The sequence below is a fragment of the Polypterus senegalus genome, chromosome 7 (genome assembly GCF_016835505.1).
Source record: "Polypterus senegalus isolate Bchr_013 chromosome 7, ASM1683550v1, whole genome shotgun sequence".
NCBI lineage: Eukaryota > Metazoa > Chordata > Cladistia > Polypteriformes > Polypteridae > Polypterus > Polypterus senegalus.
In genome coordinates, this window is record NC_053160.1 from 114518830 (window position 1) to 114536821 (window position 17992).

The following is a 17992-nucleotide window of genomic DNA, read 5'->3' on the forward strand; positions in this document are numbered from 1 at the left end:
ATATATATACATATACAAATCTACATATATATATCTACATATATATATATATATATATTAGGGGTGGGACTCGATTAAAAAAATTAATCCAATTAATCAGAGGCTGTGTAAAAATTAATCTTGATTAATCGTATGTAATCGAAACACGTAAATTTGCCCCAAATCGCAAAATGTTTTTTTTTTTTCATTTAAAACGGTTTTAGTGGGCTTACAGAATCAAATAATAGACATGGACATGAATATTGTAAACTGAAGCTGTTTTAATTTCTGAAAAAAAAGCCTTTAAACTGCATTTGAATTCAAAACAGAAACAAAAATATCATCCCTGGTTAAAATTGGGCAGACTTAAAAATAAAGTGGTAGTTTAAGTACTTTAAGTACATTTGCAGAATAGTATTGTCTTTAAATAATAATAACCAAAATTTCACCATAAAGTGCAGTTTTTCTTCTTAAAAAAATAAGTCAGAAACATAAAAGGTAATTTGACCAGCTTACTCTTTAAACTCTGAGTAACATTAGCCAAAATTATTTTGTACATTAGGCTAAAACAGTGTGATCATTGAACATTTTGTAATTAGATGTATTTAGAATTACTAACGGTCACGGAAGTCCAATGATCCCCAGTAAGAGCCACAAAGTCCGGTAATGCATCTAATTTTGCTTGCTTTTCAGTGTGCACAAAACCATGCTTTTATCAAGGCTTCGCTCGGGAAGTCGAAATGATCAGTCGAGGAACGCGCTTTATTCCGACTCTAACATTTTTGTAGCTGTGATGTGTGCATCAGTGTAATGGATGTACCAGGAAATCATGCATTGACAAAAGTTCCCGCTTGCTTGGAATTGAAAGTGTGATTAAATGCGTTATTTTTAACGCGTTATGGAGTACATGCATCGAAGCTTCTCAGCTGTGCTTGTGCTAAGAAAGGGAAAATTTTAAAAATAACGTAACATGATTCTGCTAACCTAATATTTTTTCATACGCCCCAAACCAAGGAGATGCGAAGGTAAATGAATCGGTAGCGCGTACATAGTCAGTACATCCCTCTCGAATCGAACCTCAATGTCGGCGTTAGAGGCTAAGACTCTTCAATTAGCCACAGCGTGTGGCTTGTCTATGCTAAAGTATGTATTGTAGATCGGGTATATATATACATTTATATATATATACCTGTGTATCGCAGTGGAGAAGTAGAAGTTATGAAAAAGAAAAGGGAACATTTTAAAAATAACGTAACATGATTGTCAATATACAGTAATTGTTTTGTGAGTGTTATTGAATGTTACTGTCATCAAGGATTTGATTATCATTATTTCTTTCAATCAGGCTCGTATTTGTAGGATGTGTTCAAGTTACATTCCGTGTTTGTCAATCGCTGTAAAGATAAGAGGTTTCATTCATCGATTAGTTCCTTACTGCATCAATAAACAGCTCGCCTTCCTTTTTATCTGTGATGTGACAAACTGCATGCACGGGTTTTTTTTACACTGTCTTCCTTTAGCAGGACATTCACTTTTTCCACCGTGTGCTTTGTTTCCGCAGTAGCTGCACTTATGAATATGATTCTATGTATAAGACGCTTCATATTTTTTAGCTGCCTTCTCAATTGTGTAATTCGGTTTTTGTTCAGCACTCTTTGGAACTGTTGCTTTTGTCTGTGCACGCGCCAGTTCACGTGAGCCGCTTGGTGTTCTTGCATCGAAGGTTCCCAGCTGTACTGGTGCCATCTCGTAATGTCAGCTAAGACCCGCACTTAAAACTTTCTCTCGCAGTTTCAATGAGTTTGTGCCAAACACCACCCTGACCATCTCATCTTCCTCTGCATAAGCACAGTCCTTCACACGTGAATATTTACCGGCAGTGTTTGTATTGGATTGCCGCTGATGGACGGCCTTATATGGGCAGGCACTAAATTACAAACGCTAGTGGCAGCCTGTCTATGAACTTAATTTAATATAAACTTACGGTTCACACCGTGCTTTGTTTCCGCAGTAGCTGTACTTATGAATATGCTTGTATGCATCATTTGCTTCATAATGTTTTTCTGCCTTCTCAATTGTGAAATGGTGTTTTGTGCTGATCGCTGTTTGGAGTTCTTCCTTGTGCTCTACGTACTTACGTAGGAGGCGTGATGATGTCACACGAAACTCCGCCCCCCGCGGCCATCTCCAACTCAAGACTCCATTACATTATATGGGGAAAAATAGCTTCCAGTTATGACCCTTATGCGTAGAATTTCGAAATGAAACCTGCCCAACTTTTGCAAGTAAGCTGTAAGGAATAAGCCTGCCAAATTTCAGCCTTCTACCTACACGGGAAGTTGGAGAATTAGTGATGAGTCAGTCAGTGAGTGAGTGAGGGCTTTGCCTTTTATTAGTATAGATATAAGATAACTCCTGTAACCACAATAAATGCCTTTATTGAATAGACAAACCAGGGGTGAACAAGTTCCTTTCTACTGCAGCCACAGCTGCGACACACATAAAAAACATCAATAATAACTCATTAACTTGCAATATTATTTAGGAAAATCGCAACATTTTACTCACCAAAAATTCGGATTATTTGTAAACAAAATCCATTCTCCTTTCTTTCCTCAAAAACAGTTTAATTACTCTGTCATACGGATTATCCGTGCACTTCAGTTCCATCAAAAAGTCCCTTTCTATTGCCATCGAAGCTAATGCTGAAATTCAAACCTGCCCTGTCGTATTTTTGGCTTAAGTTTTAATTCGCTTTAGGGCTGAAAATGTCCACTCGACAGAAGAAGTGTACACGGGAATGACCCCATGCTCTCATTCAGATTTTTCTGATGACGGAAGTCAAGGAGATCAGTGGGAGATTTTCCTGCAAAATCATCAATGGCATACATTACAGTCAGTTCTGTTTTTAGCCGAGACAGATCAAAAACCGCTCCGTGGCTCTTGTGTTAAACTGGAGAAGGCTGCACGCATGAAATTTTTCTTGTACAGTAATCCCTCCTCGATCGCGGGGGTTGCGTTCCAGAAACCCCCACGATAGATGAAAATCCGCGAAGTATATGTTTGCATGGTTATTTTTATATATTTTAAGCCCTTATAAACTCTCCCACACTGTTAACGTTATTAGAGCCCTCTAGACATGAAATAACACCCTTTAGTCAAAAGTTTGAACTGTGCTCCATGACAACACAGAGATGACAGTTCTTTCTCACAATTAAAAGAATGCAAACATATCTTCTCTTCAAAGGAGCGCCGTCAGGAGCACAGAATGTCAGAGAGAGAGAGTGAGATAAAAGCAAACAATCAAAAAATCAATACATGCTTTTAAGTATGCCGAAGCACTGCGATATAGTGGCATTTTGTAGAGGAGCGTCCGTATCGTCTAGGCAAACAGCCTCTGTGCAAACAGCCCCTCCGTCAGGCGCAGAGAATGTCAGAGAGGGTGAGAGAGAGAGAAAAGCAAACAATCAAGCACTGCGCGGGAAGCATATCTTATATCATTGAGGAGTTTTAGTTAATATGTAATACATGCTCTGATTGGGTAGCTTCTAAGCCATCCGCCAATAGCGTCCCTTGTATGAAATCAACTGGGTAAACAAACTGAGGAAGCATGTACCATAAATTAAAAGACCCATTGTCCGCAGAAATCCGCAAAAAATACGTGATATATATTTAGATATGCTTACATTTAAAATCCGCGATAGAGTGAAGCCGCGAAAGTTGAAGCGATATAGCGCGGGATTACTGTATTCCCGAAACTTCTGGACTCGAGGAGCGTGACAAACATCAGGTTTTCGTGGTCTTGAAATCTGGTCTGTGTCTGGCAAATAATATTGTCCAGAATCCTGCCATGGAGTTGGCCAAAGTGCGCGCGAAGACGCTCGGAGCGCTTGCGGTGCGTTCAGTGGCCTCATAGAGATCCTCATATAGGCTTCTATCCAATCAATGGGTCTGAATATGGTGACGTTGCCTTACGCCTGCTAGAGGGCCCTACTGACACCAACTCAAAATCTGATTGGTTGAAGCAACAGGTTAATCGATATTTATTCTGTGTTAGAGTGCCTGCACAAAATGATGGCTGAAATGTGATTGGTTAAATGCTTTAATACGAAAATACATGTTTGGAAGCAGCACAACCATTGGAAAAGCTATGAAAGGAAGCGGACAGACTATTCGGAGTTATTTAATAAGTATTCATGGACAAAATATAATTATCAGTTTTTGATTCAGATATTTTTAATTATGAATATGCTAAACACAGTCCTTGACCCGCGAATATTTACCTTATATGGGCAGGCACTCAATTACGTGGGAGGCGTGATGATGCAAGACGCAACTCTGCTTCCCACGGCCATCGAGCTGCAGTCTATTACAGTATATGGACGAAAATAGGTTCCAGTTATGACCATTATGCATAGAATTTCAAAATGAAACCTGCCCAACATTTGTAAGTAAGCTGTAAGGAATGAGCCTGCCAAATTTCAGCCTTCTACCTACGCGGGAAGTTGGAGAATTAGTAATGAGTGAGTCAGTGAGTGAGTGAGTGAGTGAGTGAGTGAGTCATTCAGTCAGGGCTTTTCCTTTTATTAGTATAGATAAGAGCAGTTCACTACTGAAAACGGTAAATATAGGAGGCAGACATGATTGAACCAGGGACTCTTGATTACAAGTCAGCAAATCTTACCGCTACGCCACGGAAGCTGTTGTATCATCCTTGAACCTCTTTGAACTTTGGACTTCAGGCTTCACACATTATACAGTTTATGCCAACAGTTTGTCATTTACTACTAAATTTTGAAAAATATTTCAGTTTTAACAATGTATTTACACAGATTATTGTAGAAACGGAACACACATGAAATGCATGTGTTCCAAATAACGATCTATTATTTTCACTCTAAAACTCCAGCACTTCACTCCCAGATAATCAATCAAGGCATGAGCTGGGTGAACTTTGTGCATGTTCTGCGGCGGTGGGGGATGGAATAGCAGACTGCTTGCTGCTTGTCTTAATAGGCACATTTACAAGACAAAAGACACTGAGGTAGAGGTGCGAACGGATTTAAGGTGGGCTGGATCTACAGGTTTCTTTGTAGGCTCTGGTAATTCTAGTGTTAACAAACACTTTAACTTTTCAGTATGCCTCTCAGTAAGATACCTTGTTTATGTTCTTCATTTCCAACAGCCTGTTTGAATGAAGAAGTAGAATCCACTCTGTTATCCTGCCTGGGGAAAAATACAGTGTTATCAATAAGCAATACACTTAAATTTAAATTAATGTGAATCATTTTTAATTTACTGCATCTTAAGATATCTGACTAATTTAATATAAAAAGATTTTGTGTGGCTTTTGTGGATTACATTTTAAAAAAACAGAAAAAAAAATTGTAAAACATCTGCAATTTTTTTTTAATTTCTGCATGTTTATGTTCTTTTTATTCAGTGCTTTGCGAAAGAATTCCGCGTTTAACAAATGATACACATCTACTTCCAATCTTTATTTTTGACTGAAAACTCAAATGTTCAAACAGACCACTTTTAAACACTAAATTGTGTGCTTGACAGTAGATACCTTCTTTTTAACAGACTTAAACAATTCTCACTGAAACTATTTTAGGACTTTTTGTCCATTTCTTTCTCTTAACTCTACAGTTTCCTAGTCTCTTCTGATGACAAACATTCCCAAATAATAAAGATATCACCACCACCACCAGACATCACATTAGTTTTATGCAATATATGGCAACTTCTTCGAATTTCTGTTGATACTCTTTATTGTTTTAATGAAAACCTACTTCTAGTGGTGGTACAGCTTTTATATTATGTGAGAGTTTTATCCTTTTCCTAATCTGTGCATTTTATTACTTTACATTTCCCAATTTTGGGTTTTCTTTTGTCCTCATTTCATACATGTCCTTCATATTTATTGTGTGACAATTGATACATGAAATGGAGTTTTAACAAAGAAAATGTGACACTGACTTGATGTCACTGCTGTATAAACAAAGGAAGCCGATAAGGCAATTATATCCCATTTAGAAAAATGAATATCATAGTTGAAAACTTTAGGATTTACATTCTTTGTTGGGGATTTTGAAGGCTGATGTACAGTGACCATAGGCTCAATCCTCAAACTGGGCACCGTCTTGTAGGGTTTTAAAGTTTCCCAATTGAATTACAGGTTTTAAATCACTACTCCCTCTGAAAATACTGGCACCACCTTAAAAGACAACAGGTTCCACTTCTAACAGACTGGAAAAGGAAATGTGTGACTGCAATACCCAGGATGTTAAAATTGGGAAACTAAATGCAGTTGATGGGGACTGAAGAACACTATGTGATTCTGTTTTATGAGAAAAGATTATTTTCCAGCATATTCCAGCGTAAGACCCCAAGAAAAATGTTTTAGTCAACAGACAAACAAAAATGAAAGGTATGTGGATATGAGGGTATGAGGAAGTTTAATATGAATAAAAGCTTTTGCTACATTCTTGGTTCAAAGACAAGGTAAAATGGCATCTGCATATGTGTATTATGATGTGTATAATCCACATGTGAACTTCATTGCTAGGCAACATAGTAGATAGGAAATTCTCTTCATGTTACATCCATACACTAGCAATATACACAGTATTAAACAACACAATACACAATACATGACACCATCACAACATTAGATCCAGTAAATATAGACATATAAAACAATATACAACAGTAAAGCAGAAGTGCACACCCATCTAGCATTATACTAATTAACTTCTATATACAATAAGCATAAAATAACTATAACTAGCCGATGCCCGCCATAGCATACGGCGGTGTAAGAATAAGAACGGAAAACGGTGAGAAAGGAATTCAGAAATCAAGAAGAAATACTTCTTGAAAGACGCAGTTGTGAATAGGTGTTTTTCTGGAGACTATTTGTGTCAAGAAATGACCCACTGATAGGAACAGGCAGTTGCCGGATCCCGGAATAGAGATGACGTTGTACAAAAACCCGTCGAAAGAGAAGATACGGTCGTTCATTTTACAACAAAGGCTTAGGAAACAACCGTCGCAGTATAACGAAAATAGCAAGGAGCAAAACTAATGCCAATTGTCGAGAGCATAGACATATATAGATAGAAGTCACTTTCACTGTATTGTCCAGTCGACACGATACGTCGCAAGTGGCAAAAATGCCATTTAACACTAGAATTACCAGAGTCTACGAAAAAACTCGTAGATCAGGCCCACCTTAAAACCGTTCTCACTTCTCCGCCAGCGTCCTTTGTCTTCTAAATGTGCCGATTAAGAGGAGCAGCAAGCAGTCGGCTATTCCATCCCCCACCGTCACAGAATGTTCACTAAGTTTTCCCAGCTCATGCCTTGTTTGATTGTCTGGGAGTGATTGAACTGCTGGAGTTTTAGAGTGGAAATAATAGATCGTTATTTGGAAAACATGCATTTCATGTGTGTTCCGTTTCTACAGTAATCTGTGTAAACACATTGTTAAAACAGAAACTTTTTCATATTATAGTAATAAATGTTACAAAATGTAGGCCTAAACTATAGAATGTGTGAAGCCTGATTTCCAAAGATCAAATAAACACTTTAACAAAAGGTTCAAGAATGACACAACAGCTTCCGTGGCATAGCGCTAATATTTCCATATCAGAGTGCAGCAGGCTTACGGTGCCTCAGAGACCCGAGTTCGATTCCCCACTATGGAGAAAGTGTTACTTTTTTTTCTTTTTAACCATGGCCGCGCTGCCTGCCTCCCTGCAAACGTCTGCTTTCTGCATGCTGGGGCGTTTTTCTTTATTTTTTCTTAAGTAAATCATTAAGTTTAAAATGTCGATCCCAGTTATTTCTGTTGATTAATTCATGTTTTCAATCATTATAGCTAATACTGTTATCAAGTGGTCGCTATTTTTGCCTGTTGTATACAATCTATCTAGCGTCTTTATCTCCACTCTCACTGCCCGCTTGCCTGCGTGCAGCGTGTGTCGATTGATATATGATTTAATGTATTTTCTTTTCAACCTCAAATGGACATAAAGTTTATAAACTAGTATGCACTGTCAGTTAATGAGATAGTTATATTTTCATGTAGGATGCTCCTTTTAAAATATTTTTTAACAATTGAGACTGCAAATAACATGAACAAGTGTCCTTATAACTGCTATTTTTAAGTGTCCATAACACACAGACAGACAGAGCACTGTGTAATAGAGAGACAGACAGGCAGAGAAGTCGCTAGATATATAAACAGGGAAGGCACATGTACTGAAAGAAAAAAAAGATCAACATGTGCCTTGATCCTGCTGCACAACAGAGTGTGTGAGCTTATTCAGTGCAGCAGGACCAAGGAACACGTTGATCTTTTTTTTCTTTCAGTACACGTGCCTTCCCTGTTTATTTATATATCTAGTGACTTCTCTGCCTGTCTGGTAATTCCAGTGTTAAACTAATACAGGTAGATGTGGAAACTGGGTTTTCTGATGAAAAAACAATAACGTTTAAAACAGTATCATTTACATACAACAGATTTTGGCAAATCGTTTACATGCAATTATTTATATCCATTTATACACTAATAATGACAATTATTAAATAATAATAATAATTATTATTATTAAATAATTCCTCCCATATAAGTAACATTTCTCAGACTGCCTTCTTCCACATCCAAAACATTTCTAGACTTCGTCCTGTTCTTATGCAACACAGTACTGAAGTATTGGTTAATGTCCGAGTCACCTCACGTATAGATTACTGTAATGCTATTCTAACTGGCATCCCACAAAAACATATCCATCGCTTAGAAATTATTCAAAATTCTGCTGCCAGGATAATAACCTGCTGTTCTAAGTCCACTGAACATATTACACCTACTCTCTCTCAACTTCACTGGCTCCCTGCGAATTTGTGAATAGGTGTTTTGCTGGAGACGACAGTTGCCGGATCCCGGAATAGAGAGGACATTGTACAAAAACCTGTCGACAGAGAAGATACTGGTCGTTCATTTTATAACAAAGGCTTAGGAAACAACCGCCGCAGTATAATGAAAATAGCAAGGTGTATGGGAGGCCACAGAGAGCGTGGGGAACTGTTTGGAAGAGGTTGAATAGGAATCGAGAAATGCCGTGTCGGCTGCGTGAGGGCGGGACCAGTTTTGAAGTGGAAGTAGGACGAACCAGAAGAGAAATATATACTGTATAAGAGATTAGAAATCAGGAAAAAATAATGATGAATCGGTAATTCTGTTTAACCATAGTGACTGCAGCATTTGTGTGTGTGTGTGTGTGTGTGTGTGTGTGTTCACCCCACGATGGACTGGCACCCTGTCCGGGGTTTGTTCCAGCCTTACACCCTGGGTTAGGCTCCAGCACCCCCCCAGGACTCTCATCAGGGCAAACGGGTTAGAAAATGACATGACATGACATAGTGAGTGCAGTAGGAAATAAACCATCTCTATGTCTAGTAGTTCTTGCCTTTTTTCACGTTTCCTCAAAGGTAATAACTGAAAAAGATAGTTGCTTGTGTGTATGTAGTCTTTGCTTATACTGCTGGCACATTTTTTACCCATGATGTGAAATGGGGACCCATTTCAGGCCTAAAATTTTTTCTGCTGTCCAAATAACAAACCAGTTTATACTTGGAATGAGTAGATATACTGCCATACCACACACTGTTGTAGAGAAAGTGAGGATGCATTCAATGACGATTCTATAAAGCTGTACCAGCACTGAGTTAAACAGGTTAAAACTTCCAAGATGGCAGAGAACAAAACTGAGTTATAGTTGTGCCAAGAAATTTAAATTATTCTACGCTGTTGACAGTGACATCATTAATATCTAGGGAAGAAGGAGGTGAGCAGTGTCTTCTAAAATCCACAATCATTTCTACTGTTTTCAAGGGATTCAAGTTAAGACTGCCAAGGCTACAACAACCGGGCCAATCAATCCACCTCCCTCTGATAATGCATGTTATGCTGTCTGTGATCAGGCCATCAACAAATTTCAGCAGTTTAACAAATGAGTCACTGGAGGTGCAGTCATTGGAGCAGAGAGAGAAAAGGAAAGGTGACCCATGATAAGGTAAATTACAATTTCTTTCAACATAAAAAAAACATTCAGACTGGTAATAACTTTTTAACAAGCTATGGCATATATTAAACTGCTTTGCTCTTAATCACTGTACATTAGTCCAAACATAACTACAGTTGTGCTTGAAAGTTTGTGAACCCTTCAGAATTTTCTATATTTCTGTATAAATATGACCTTAAAACATCATCATATTTTCACTCAAGTTCTAAAAGTAGATAAAGAAAAACCAGTTAAAAAAAATGAGACAAAATTATTATACTTGGTCATTTACTTATTGAGGAAAGTGATCGAATATTACATATTTGTGAGTGGCAAAAGTATGTGAACCTCTAGGATTAGCAGTTAGTTTAAGGGTGAAATCAGAGGCAGGTGTTTTCAATCAATGGGATGACAATCAGGTGTGAGTGGGCATCCTGTGTTATTTAAAGAACAGGGATCTATCAAAGTCTGCTCTTCACAACACGTTTGTGGAAGTGTATCATGATATATTTCAGATTTCAGAGGACCTCAGAAAAAGAGTTGTTGATGCTCATCAGGCTGGAAAAGGTTACAGTTACAAAACCATCTCTAAAGAGTTTGGACTCCACCAATCCACAGTCAGACAGATTGTGTACAAATAGAGGAAATTCAAGACCATTGATACCCTCCCCAGGAGTGGTCAACCAACATAGATCACACCAAGAGCAAGGTTTGTAATAGTCACAAAGGACCCCAGGGTAACTTCTAAGCAGCTGAAGGCCTCTCTCATATTGACTAATGTTCATGTTCATGAGTCCACCATCAGGAGAACACTGAACAACAATGGTGTGCATGGCAGGGTTGCAAGAAGAAAGCCACTGCTCCCCAAAAAAAACATTGCTGCTCATCTGCAGTTTGCTAAAGATCACGTGGACAAACCAGAAAGCTATTGGAAGAATGTTTTGTGGACAGATGAGACCAAAGTAGAACGTTTTGGTTTAAATGAAAAGCGTTATGGTTGGAGAAAGGAAAACACTGCATTCCAGCATAAGAACCTTATCCCATCTGTGAAATATGGTGGTGGTAGTATCATGGTTTGGGCATGTTTTGCTGTATCTGGGCCAGGACGGCTTGCCTTCATTGATTGAACAATGAATTCTGAATTATATCAGAGAATTCCTTATTCTGAATTATATCAGAGAATTCTAAAGGAAAATCAGGACATCTGTCCATGAACTGAATCTCAAGAGAAGGTGGGTCATGCAGCAAGACAAAGACCATAAGCACACAAGTCGTTCTACCAAAGAATGGTTAAAGAAGAATAAAGTTAATGTTTTGGAATGGCCAAGTCAAAGTCCTGAGCTTAATCCAAACTAAATGTTATGGAAGGACCGGAAGCGAGCAGTTAATGTTAGGAAACCCACCAACATCCCAGAGTTGAAGCTGTTCTGTATGGAGGAATGGGCTAAAATTCCTCCAAGCCGGTGTGCAGTAATGATCAAAAGTTACCGGAAACGTTTAGTTACAGTTATTGCTGCAAAGGGGGGGGTCACACCAGATACTGAAAGCAAAGGTTCACATACTTTTGCCACTAACAAATATGTAATATTCGATCATTTTCTTTAATAAATAAATGACAAAGTATAATATTTTTGTCTCATTTGTTTAACTGGTTTCTCTTTATCTACTTTTAGGACTTGAGTGAAAATCTGATGATGTTTTAGGTCATATTTATGCAGAAATATAGAAAATTCTAAAGGGTTCACAAACTTTCAAGCTCAACTGTATTCTCAACCACAGTAATATCTAAAGTTATTACAATTTCAGATCAGAATTTGGCAAAATCTGAACTTTTACCCAATAATTGCAAGCTGCGATTAAATAAAATTCTTACATATAACAGGTTTAAACAGGTAACATCAATGTTTACTGTAAAAAAAAAATACTTACTGTGTTTCTGTATCAGTTTTCCTCATTTGTACTCCTTTCCCATCATCTTTAACCTCAGCAGATGGAAGCAAATCTTCACCTTAACATGTAAAGAAAAAGAAAACAAAATTTCTGATTGTAAAAATGAAAATGTAAGTATAATTTAATGTGCCTACTATTAAGAAATATAAAATGTATCTCAAAAGACTTGTCCATGTACAGTCTGCATGTTGTAACCATACCTTATATGTGTTTTCCACCTGGTTGTCCAGTATTTGTTCTACACCCCCAAACATATTTCTGTAATTTTGAGTGTGGGTCCGTGTGTGCCGTGTGTGAGTGGGCTATGTGGCAGACACTGTCAAGATTGCCTCTAGACATCAGCCTCCCTGAATGGATTTAAGCAATTCTGAGAATGTCATGTCACTTTAATACTGAAGAAAAAAAAAACAAAACACTTTACTATTATAATGACTAAAGGGAATGTTTTTTGGATTATCCTACGTAGCATGTAATGTTAACGGGACAGATGCTGGCTCCCTTCAACCGTGAACCAGTTAACACTAGAATTACCAGAGCCTACGAAAAAACTCGTAAATCCGTCCCACCTTAAATCGCTTCTTAAATCCCTTCACACCTCTCCACCAGCATCCTTTGTCTTCTAAATGTGGTGATAAAGAGAAGCTAGAAGCAGCCAGCTATTCCATACCCCCACCAATTTAGAACGTGCACGAACTTCTCCAAGCCCATGCCTTGATTGAGTATCTGGGAGTGAAGTGGAGTTTTAGAGTGGAAATAATAGATCGTTATTTGGAACACACGCATTTCATGTCTGTTCCGTTTCTACAGTAATCTGTGTAAACACATTGATAAAACAGAAACGTTTTTTATATTCTAGTAGTAGATGACAAAATGTTGGCATAAACTATATAATGTATGAAGCCTGAAGTCCAAATATCAAACCCCACCCCCAAAGGGTTCTGACACACAAGCGCTGGCAAAGCTGCCTTCTTCGTATCTCACTGTCACTTGATTTTCTTTTTATTCAGTTTTATTGAGTGTTCCTGCCAGTCCCCGCATGTTGCTGTATCTTTTGTACTCCAGGACATGCTGAGGAGAGAATGGTAAAGAGCAGTAACTTCGGCGCTATATTCAATCATCAGACACTCCCCATCTGCCCGTGTCGCTCAAACACAGGAACATATGTTGGTGTAAAAGTATAACAAAAGTGCACTTTTATTCAAGTGCACTTTTTCCATTGCCTTTTCCTGTAAGAAGCAATGTACCCACTTCTCTCTATGCTGTGGTTTCTATTACACACCTGAAAGAAAGAGACAATATATGTAAAAACATCATCGCACTAATGCAATATTATTTGAAAACAAACAGCGTCAGATCGGGTGTGAATTTATGCAGGAAGTGGAAATTCTCTGATGTGGGATCAGTTCTGTATGGTTGTGGGTGTGAGTGGTGGACATAACTGGGAATTACTGTGAATGTGCGTGGTGTTTTGAGATAATGAATAGAGCTGCAAATTACAGTGAATTCTCAGATGTAACGCTGTTCGTTTTCAAATAATATTGCATGTACTGAACTATTTTAGAATAAAAACATAAATTTGATTTCAGTCAGTCTGTAAGAGCCAGTGTAAATGCACGATAAGGTTAGCTTTTTTTTAAATTCAGTTCCATTCTCTCAGTCGCGTTCACAGCATCTGACAATGCTGTTTTCACATAAAGACGCGCTATAACTCAAATGTGATTTATTTGGAGAGATGCTATAGCTCGAATGTGATTTATTTGGAGACGCGCTATACTCGAATGTGATTTATATAGAAAAGAAAGTACAATGTCAGGTGCTCATTCAGTGTAATAGGAACCATAGCACAGAGAGATGTGTACACTGCAACAAGTACACATGTCGTGAATGTAGGAAGGGTGTGTGGGAATTGTTAATATTTGAATGTGATGATTTTATATAGCATGTATCGGAAATCAGCAGTTCTTAGCATTGCACCACGCAAGCTGTCGTATCAACCACCTACTGTAACTTGCTTTATTTTTTCTTCACTTGTAGTCTAGAATAAAAGTGCACTTGTTTTGTTATACTTGTATACCAACATATGTTCCTGTGTTTGAGCGACACGGGCATGCTCAAAAAAATAGACGTGTAATGCCATGAAAAGTGCACGCAAGTACTTCAGTTCGCAAGCATTGGTACGAGAATGCAGTCACAAGTACGCTTTATGTGAAAACAGCATTCTCAGATGGGGGGGTTGATCCTGAACACGACTAAGAGAATGAAAAGTGAATAAAAAAAAAAAAAACCCTAACCTTTACAAGTATCATAAATTACATTGGCTGTTACACACGGAAATCAAATGCATGTTTTTATTCTAAAATAGTAAGAATAAGCGCAGTTTACTTCTCAAAACTGAATCGTGTGGGATCGAACTCATGACCTTTTGAATACTAGTCAGCGGCTGATACCATTACGCTACCGTGACAGCTGTAGTAAGCATGTGTCAATGTGGCATGCTAAGGCGGCTTTTTTCTGCAGTTATATTTTTGAATAAAAGCATAATTGTTCTGTTATATTTGTACCTTTTGTGAAAGTGTTTTGATATTTGGACTTCAGGCTTCATACATTATATAGTTTATGCTTACATTTTGTCATTTACTACTACAATATGAAAAACGTTTGTTTTAAAAATGTGTTTACACGGATTACTGTAGAAACGGAACACACGTGAAATGCGTGTATTTCAAATAATGATCTATTATTTCCACTCTAAAACTCCACTTCACTCCCAGATAATCAATCAAGGCATGAGCTGGGAGAAGTTTGTGCATGTTCTAAATTGGTGGGGGGATGGAATAGCCGGCTACTTGCAGCTTTTCTTTTATCAGCACATTTAGATTAACAAGAGACACTGGCGGAGAGGTGGGAACGGTTTTAAGAAGCGATTTAAGGTGGGACGGACCTACAAGTTTTTTCGTAGGCTCTGGTAATTCTAGTGTTAACCTAGTTAGAAAATGAATGGACTAATCCAATTATGAAATCAATGCACATCAAATACATTCATCTACCATACACTGTGGAATACAAAGTAAATAGATCTCTTTGGAGTGAAAGATCGAAAAGATGTGCAGAAACTCATTGACAGCACCTACATCAGAGCTTTATCTAGGTTGGCAAGAATGTAAAAGACTCCTATGCTAACTTTCACTACAGTACATTCAAGGACATACTGCAATACAATAAAACATACAACAGCATTAAATAGAACTGGGAACTAAAACAATTGTGGAGAGCCAAAGTGCAGAAACTCCATATCTGAATAATGGTCATTAAAAAAAAAAAAAGTATTTTGAAGTCGTAAAACATACAGTATTGTAGGTCCATTTCCTCAAAATAGTCAAGCACAAAATAAATACACAAAAATGTTTCCTTTATATGCCTGTTTACATCTTCATTTATATACTAGTCTTTAGCTTTTTAATTTAATAGAAGCTGTGATGTCAACAAAACATGGTGAATATTTAACTTTACTGTTATTTGAAGAGGTGATGCTTTAATTAAAGCTTCTTTAACATATAAATTGTATTTGCATTAGCCGATTCATTATATTAGTACAATCCCTGGCAAAAACTATGGCATCACTATTCGTGGAGGATGTTCATTCAGCTGTTTTAATTTGTTGCAAAAAAGAAAAAGAAAAAAAATCTTAGATACGACACAAAACTGTTTTATTTAATAGCTGATCACTCTGGCATCAAAAAAATAACATGAAATTATTGTAATTAATGCAATTTATTTTTGTTCAGTCCAAGTAGAGGAAAAATTATGTAATCACTCAATGATGAGGAAAAAATTATGGAAGTATTAACCAAAAAAAAAAATACAATTAGTACTACTGTTCCACCTCCTCTGGCTTTTATGACAGTTTGAATTCTTTGAGGCATGGGCCTCACTAATTAAAAATAATATTCTTCATCAATCGTGTTTCAATATTCTTGAATAGCAGTTGACAGTTCAGCTTTCAGGATTGAGCCTTGTCATAGTCCCGTTTTTTCCATTTCCACCACAAATTTGCAATCAGACGGAGATCCAGAATGTTTCCTGGCTATGTCATGGAGTTGATATGGCTTTCCCAAAACATATGAATGCCCTTTTTTCTGTGGCAAGAAGTATTATTGTCCTGAAAAATGACTTCATCATCAACAAACCTACTTTCAATTGATGGAATGAGAAGTGTCCAATATTTTAATGTATACGCCATCTACCCTCTGTCTTTACCGGACATGCAACTCAATATCAGCAATGAGTGTGGAAATTAGTTTTCTCCAGGCAGTCATCATTATATCTTTCACTGGAATGGCAACAAACTAAAGTTCCAGCATCATCTCCATGGCCAGTGCAGATTCATGATTGATCACTAAATATTATAGTGCATAACTGCTTCCCTTTAGCCCACTGTAACCTTGTTTTTTTCCGTTTAGGTGTTAATGAAGCTTTACGTTTGGCTTTTCTGTATTTTAAATCCCATTTCCTTCAGCCGATTTGTTACAGTTTGGTCACAAACATTGACCCGTTTCTGCCCATTTGTTTTTCATTTATTTTGTAGTGCATTTTCTATTTTCTAGGCATATTGATTTGTGTTTTCTGTCCCGATACCTTCCTTGGTCTACTTGTATGTTTCCAGAATTCCCATAGTTTGTACTTGCTCCAAACAGCATACTGGAAACAACCAACATATTTGCCACACACTGTGTTAATTCTTGATGGAGTTTTATGATCCCTTACATTGTTTCAACCGACAGCTTTCTTGTTTGGGCCATGTTTCTTGTCAATCAACCAGGTGCAACAGCTCATTAACATCTGCAAGCACTCGGTTTTAACTGCAGACTAATTAGCCCATTTAAACTTCAGCAAGTATTTGTTTTAGAAATGCACATTACCAGGTGATTCCATAATATTTTCTCCATCGTTAAGTGATTCCATATTTTTTTCCTCCGTTTGGTCTGAACAAAAATGTGCCATTAATAACAACAATTTAATTTAATTTTTGAGGCATGTTTTACAATTCCAGAATGTTCAACTGTTAAATAAAATAGTTTTGTGCCTTATCTGTGATTTTTTTCTTAGCAACAAAGTAAAACATTTGAATGAGTAGTGACACCATAGTTTGGTACATACAATATTTTTTCCCCCACCTGTTTTGTTCTTAATGCATGAAACGTTTAGGTTTTTTTGTTTTTTTTATTTTATTAAATTTGCCTCCATAAATAATACAGCCAGTAAACATCAACACTATATGCAGTGTAAGTAAACTATGATTCAATGTATATTGCTTTTGATGTAAATGCTGTAAAACCTTGATCTGTAATCTTTTACAATTTCAAACTACAGTGGAACCTTGGTATACGTCCTTAATTCGTTCCAGACCCTTTGACTTATACCAAACAGGACGTATACCAAACAAATTTTTCCCATAAGAAATAATGGGAAAATGATTAATCCGTTCCCATGAAAAAAAAAATCCTATTGCTATTGGCATATTATACATTGATGGGGTTGTATAAAATAATTTAAACACTGCTTAATACTAAAATACATAAATACAAAAGCAATTAGATGAAATAAATGAAAATTTTATATTTAATAACATCTGTGTTTTTCACAATTGTAGATACCGTCATTCTCGGCAAACGGTATGCAACAGCCATGTCCTGGATACGCATGCCACCTTTATACTTTTCAACAATCAATTCAAATTTACATGTAAAAAAAAAAAACACAAAATCAAGTTGTGACGATGCAGGTTTGCTGTATGCTCCCATCTGCTGCTGGGGAGCCCTTGAACCCTACACCGTTGGTAATGTGCCTCACTGCTAACCTCATCGGTAAAGCAAGGGGATGGTGAAAAAGTGCAAAGTGCTTTTATTAAAACAATTAACAAAACAAGGTTCAAATTAAAGTGCAGTCTCCAAAGTTTCAATAAATAATCCATAAAATCAGAAGTGAAACGTGGA

At 37.2% G+C, this 17992-nt stretch overlaps 1 protein-coding gene across 2 annotated transcripts in view; it reads right to left on the bottom strand.

Annotated features, from left to right (window-relative positions):
• Positions 1-17992, bottom strand: part of LOC120532788 (caspase activity and apoptosis inhibitor 1) — a 91672-nt gene that overhangs the window by 34581 nt on the left and 39099 nt on the right. For both annotated transcript variants that reach the window (XR_005634368.1, XM_039759168.1), the window contains exons 4-5: positions 11979-12057; positions 5138-5205 (exon numbers count right to left, since the gene is read on the bottom strand). Coding sequence is in view for 1 of the 2 variants with exons in the window: in XM_039759168.1 (XP_039615102.1) it covers positions 5138-5205; positions 11979-12057 (147 nt within the window). In the remaining variant the exon portion in view is untranslated. The remainder of the gene's footprint in view (positions 1-5137; positions 5206-11978; positions 12058-17992) is intronic.